Source organism: Scyliorhinus torazame, chromosome 2, assembly GCF_047496885.1.
Source record: "Scyliorhinus torazame isolate Kashiwa2021f chromosome 2, sScyTor2.1, whole genome shotgun sequence".
Classification (NCBI taxonomy): Eukaryota; Metazoa; Chordata; class Chondrichthyes; order Carcharhiniformes; family Scyliorhinidae; genus Scyliorhinus; species Scyliorhinus torazame.
The window spans coordinates 127,476,702-127,482,701 of NC_092708.1; the positions used below are offsets into that span (position 1 = coordinate 127,476,702).

Consider the following 6,000-nt stretch of genomic DNA (forward strand, 5'->3'; position numbering starts at 1 on the left):
CTTCACAAATACATGAATAGGATGGGAATAGAGGGATACGGACCCCGGAAGTGTAGAAGATTTTAGTTTAGACGGGCAGCATGGTCGGTGCATACTTGAGAGGGCCCAAGGGCCTGTTCCTATGCTGTACTTTTCTTTGTTCTTAAATTCCATTAACAAATCTGGAATATAAAGGTAGTCTCAGTAATGGTGACCATGAAACCTGTCGTCAATTTTTGCAAAAACCCTATCTGGTTCACAAATGGAAATCTGCCATCCTTACCTAGATTGGCCTACATGTGACTCCAGAACCACAGTAATGTAGTTGACTCTTAACTACCCTTTGTAATGGTCAAGCAAGCCACTCAGTTCAAGGGAAATTAGGGATGGTTAATAAAGGCTGGCTTTGCCAGTGACGCCCACATCCCATGAAAGAACAGAACAAAGAAGATAAATGCAGTGGCAAGAGTTCTCCACCTTGCTATATATGCTAGATACATCAATTCATAGAAAACGCATAAAAGGTCCACTTACTTACTAGACAACAGGTGAGGGAATTTCCATTGCTCCCGACACAGGGGATACAGGACAGGGTGCTTTCAGGGGTGTGGGTCGGAGAGGGCAAGGTGTCAGAGATTTACCGAGAGATGAGGGAAGAGGGGGAGGAGTCGGTGGGCGAACTAAAAGGAAAGTGGGAAGAAGAACTAAGGGAGGAGATAGAGGAGGGTATGTGGGCTGATGCCCTAAGCAGGGTAAATTCCTCTTCCTCATGCGCCAGGCTTAGCCTGATTCAATTTAAGGTGCTACATAGAGCACACATAACGGGAGCAAGATTGAGCAGGTTCTTTGGAGTGGAGGACAAATGTGGGAGGTGTGGCGGGAGCCCGGCAAACCACACACATATGTTTTGGGCATGCCCGGCACTGGAAGGGTATTGGAAGGGAGTGACGGGAGTGATTTCGCGGGTGGTGAAGGCCCGGGTCAAACCAGGCTGGGGGTTAGCTCTATTTGGAGTTGCGGAAGAGCCGGGAGTGCAGGAGGCGAAAGAGGCCGACGTTGTGGCCTTTGCGTCCCTAGTAGCCCGGCGCAGGATCCTACTCGTGTGGAAGGAGGCGAAACCCCCCGGACTGGAGGCCTGGGTAAATGATATGGCGGGGTTCATTAAACTGGAGCAGATAAAGTTTGCCCTGAGAGGATCGGCTCAAGGGTTCACCAGGCGGTGGCAGCCATTTCTCAACTACCTAGGGGAACGTTAGAGGGAAGACAGATGACCAGCAGCAGCAACCCAGGGGGAAGGGGGGGGGGGGGTTTAGTTTAGTTTAGGTCAAAGATAAAGGGGTTTTGTTACTTGTGTATTGTTAAAAATTTCTGTATTGTTATTGTTGCGTGTGCTTTGTAAGAGGGGAAAAATTGTTGTTTGGGAAAAAAATTTCAATAAAACGTATTTTAAAAAAATAAAAAAAAGGTCCACTTACTGGAGTGATACTGAACCCAAGGAAAATGTCTAACATAAAAAGCCATAAATTGTAATATGTACAAAGGTAAATTTGACTACACAAATAACTCAAGTTGAAAAGCTACGTGTGCAAATTATGGCATTTCACCAAGGCATAAAGAGAGGCCTGGAGAACAAAACCCAAGAAATTACGTTAAACCAATATAAAACACACGTTCAGCCCCAGCTGGAGTATTCCGTTTAATTCTGAGCATCACACTTTCAGAAGAACGTAAAGGTTTTGGAAAGGGTACAAGAGAGATTGACTGGAATGATTCCAGACATTAAGAATTAGTTACATGGAGACTGGACAATATGGTAGTGTTTACCTCCAAGCAGAGAAAACCAAGGGAAGATCTGACAAGAGGTGTTTAAAACCTTGAAGGATTTAGATAGAGTAAATGAAAAAAAAAAATTGGTTTCCAATCACAGAAGGGTTGATAGCCAGGGGGTACAGATTTAAAGTGACTGGCAAAAGAACCAGAGGTGACATAAGGAAAATAGTTTTTAGGCAATGTGTGCTAAGATTTGGAATGCATTGCCTAATCAAGCAGTGGATGGAGATTCAATAATAACCTTCAAAAATAATTTGATAAATACAAGAAGGAGGAAAAAAGTGTAGATATATAGTGAAAGAGTGGGATTAACTGGATTTCCTTTAGTAGACTTCCTTGCATGCTGCACTATTGTATGATCAAGTGACAGCATTTGCACGGAAGTAATAATTATAGCTTGAAAATTAGATATTTTCAGTTAAAATAATATTTTAGATGCAATGGCGAAATCACTTATTATAATTATATCAAACATGTCAAGTCAATATCCAGAGATAAGCTCATAGGCTCCAAACTCCCGAGATTGCAACAACCTATCATTAGGCTTCAGCAATTATTCTTCAACTAGGCTACTTATTAAAATAGCACAAGGTCATACTGAATCAATGTTGTTGCTACTAGGGGAAATAAACCATAAAACAACATACTATTTTGTAGGTAACACACAAAAGGCTAACTTTCTGCAGGGCAAATTTCATTTTGATCTGTACCACAGATAACTTGGAGAATTTACCATAATCAATTTCTTTGTGAATAATCTTTATGAAAGGATGCCTTATTCTTGGGCCCCAATACCTGTGGCTCCTTGCAACACTTTTCTCAAAAGCTAAAGTTTGGGTCAAACTTTCCCGCCAAGAACCAAATGCATTCCCCCAATTGTCCTAAAAAATAATGTGCCTCTTTTAGCCAGTAACTTGAACAACTCAGTCCATCACCAGGCCAATAATAAAATGGCTAGAATAGAACTTACAGAACAAGAACCTATTTAGAATTCCCAATATCAACCTTTTATCTCCCCTCATACATGTGAATTAAAAAGCTAGCAGAAAAGGAAGCAAATTGTAATTTATTTTGTCCCACCACCCCCAACAATCAGATTCCTACTCAGCCATAGAATGCTATTTAATCCATTATCACTTTTTAATGGCAAGATTGGTACAATCAAAAACACAGCCATTCTCATCAAGGTCCAAAGTCAAACAGAAAGATACTGGTCAACTTCACGCAAAAACGTTATATATCAACTTTCTTAAAAAGCAAGTAGAACTGGAAATACAGTTCCCAGAAATATTTTGAAGCAATTCATTGTGAATTGTAGTAAATAAATAGCTTATCACTTTTTTCCTCTATATAAAATGAGTCAAAAACCTGAACTCCCTTCCCGAATGTGTACCTATTCCACATGCCGCGGTTCATGACCACCTTCTCAAAAACAATTAGGAATGGGAAACAAACACTGGCCTTGCCACCAATGCTCATATTACATGATTGAATAGAAAAAAAGGCTCCTTTAAATTCACTGCAGTTCTGTTGCATTTAAAGACCTGCTACCGCAATAAAATTTCAAACCAGCTATTTAGATTGCTAGTTATTACATAATTTGAATTGAAGTGCAAATTTTCACTTACCCTCCAGCAGGAAAGCATCACTCCCATTTTGTTTTTATTCAAGTTGCTTGACACAGATAATCCAATCTATTTATTTATTAATTATGAGCCCAAATAACTCAGGACCTGTAGAATTAACAAATTCATCTATCAGAATATAATTAGATATTTGCAATATAGGACACATACTATATATAAAATAAGTTCCACTTAATCTTAAATCTTTCACAACCACAGCATTCTGAAAGTTAATTTCAATTAGACAATCAAGTTAATGCAAAAACCTTAACATTCTGGAAATTCCACATTTTCAATTTTGATTAATATTTACATAAATAAATGTCACAGTAGGAAATGATTGTGCCATATGGAAACGTGTATATTTTTATATCCTCCTACTAGTTTACTTAAAGCTACACCATTTGTTTGCCAAGGTCATCAGCAGAACTTATTACACAACCAATGAAGTACTTTTGAATGTAATCATTCTTGCAACGTTGGAAAACACATCAGTCAATTTAAACAGAACAAGATCCCATGAACAGCAATGAGGTAAATGACCAGATACTGTATACTTAGACTGGATGAGGGATAAATATTGGCCAAGACACCAGGAGAGCTCATCTCTTTTTCGAAAAGTGCCATGGAATCCTCTACATCCACTTAACTAATACGCTTATCTTTAATATTAAGTAAAATAAAAACAGGAATTAGCGAAATATGTACCGGTGCAGTGACTTCTGTTCTATCGACCTACAAGCATGAGCCGGGCCTCAGACATCTTCGCCTTGGCTTTTAAACACCTTACTTTTAAACACTAAGAGCACCTTCGGTATATGAACACTTGCACTTTTGCATCAATATCGAGGTCTACAGAGACCACAGCAAATTTCAGGCTGCCAGTGAGCAATCATTTGCAGCCGATTGTATATGAAAATCATCAGTAACACTATACCAATAATCGAGGCCATTTCCTGAAGCGGGGAGCGTCTGCCTGGCCCAGGCCTGCCAGCCTACAGGCACCTCAGAAGCAAAGGCTCAAACCGCATAACAATCTACGGCTCTTCGCGACAACTGCGAATCATCGGTGCAGGGACTAAGGCGTGCGGCCGAATCAGGCCGGGCCGAATTGTACCACCCCCTCTGCTGCTGTAACTCACTCACCTGGAACTCCAAACTGCTTCCTCTACCGCCAACAGCAGCACATCCGAGCACGCAGGCGCAAAGGCAGCACAGGCGCCCATAACCTTTCACCCGTCTGGCACTATCACGTGATGCCTGTGGTTCCTTCCAGCCGCTTTAGACCAAGGGAAAGACACAAAGCGCAGGAGTGAGGGTAAGGCACTGTGCAAAGAAGGAAAATTCACTGTAACAGACGATATAGACCGCTTGTACCAGCCCTAAAGGCATTATAATTTTAAAATCTGCTTTCATAATAAGGCTATTTGATTATCTTAAATAATAAATTGCTGCACTTCTACCTTTTTACCTTTAACGATTAATTATGATATAGTTTTGATTACTCCATCCGCTTTAATTTCAGCAGTTATTTCGTCGCCCGAATCGGAGGAATGGAAAAGATTAAAAAAGCATATTTGGCAGTTAATTAAACTCGGACCTATAGTTTAGTGTTGATGTTGATGTTGTTCACAATTGATATTGACATCAGCCTCGCGGGTTCAATTCAAATATTTAGCAATTTCAGGAAGTCCAAATATTGTTAACAACTATAGTTTTAACTTTTTTAAACATTTACAATACAATCATCTTTTTTATTTAACTGGTACCAATATGAAATGTTTGCCCAATTTTAATGTTGTAGTTTATAAAAGGTTCAGAAATTATTGTCTCCTGATAATTCTTCTGCTCGAATAGATATTAAAATACAAGAATGGATGTCATTCCATTCCTGCAAGACACGGATGTTGCTCTTTGATAGATCAGGTTTCCATTGAAACATTTTCGAGTAATTTAATGCCTGTATCTGTGCATTTTAAAGTTAACGAAGACAGGACAATTGGCAAAGTAATGAAAACATTTGCTACAGATTATTAAAATGAGAGATTTCACTACAAACACATTTCATGTTTAATGTAATATGTTATCATAACAATGGTACCCCAGGTTAGCAAAATCTCGCTAAATTTTATATATAAATAAGTGTTTTAAACTTTGAATTTTGAAATAAATGTTATTTTTTTGAATTATTTAAATATATAGATATATTGACATAAAGAGCGAGTTTAATCTAATTCTTGTAAAATTAAATATGAAACCAACTTTTTGAGTTCCTATGTGATCGTCGCTTATAAGCATAGTTGTAATGTGAGGAATCTAGGATTTTGTAGTACAAATCAATACTTTTGGAATTGGTTATTAGTTCTAGTATGTGTTATAATTTGGGCTAAGGTAGAATTATGCAAACAATTGTGCCTTTCCAAACTAAAATTCAAACGCAAATTACCTGAAATCATTAAATGGTTTGTACAAATCGTCAAATAATGTATTTGTACAGGAAAATAACCTTTAAACTTTTATGACCTAAAATATATGTGTTTTAATTGGTTCGCAAATATGCAATGCC

The 6,000-nt window shown here is 38.6% G+C and overlaps 1 protein-coding gene across 3 annotated transcripts in view; it reads right to left on the bottom strand.

The window, feature by feature from the left end:
* lnpk (lunapark, ER junction formation factor) overlaps positions 1–4,713 on the bottom strand; it is a 158,596-nt gene extending 153,883 nt beyond the window's left edge. The window contains exons 1-2 of one of the 3 annotated variants that reach the window (XM_072476687.1): positions 4,581–4,713; positions 3,438–3,542 (exon numbers count right to left, since the gene is read on the bottom strand). In XM_072476687.1, the coding sequence (XP_072332788.1) occupies positions 3,438–3,464 (27 nt within the window). In that variant the 5' untranslated portion in view covers positions 3,465–3,542; positions 4,581–4,713. Of the gene's footprint in view, positions 1–3,437; positions 3,543–4,142; positions 4,348–4,371; positions 4,529–4,580 lie in introns of those variants that run through there. The other 2 variants (XM_072476679.1, XM_072476698.1) reach the window with 2 other exon arrangements.
* Between the last annotated feature and the right edge of the window lie 1,287 nt (positions 4,714–6,000).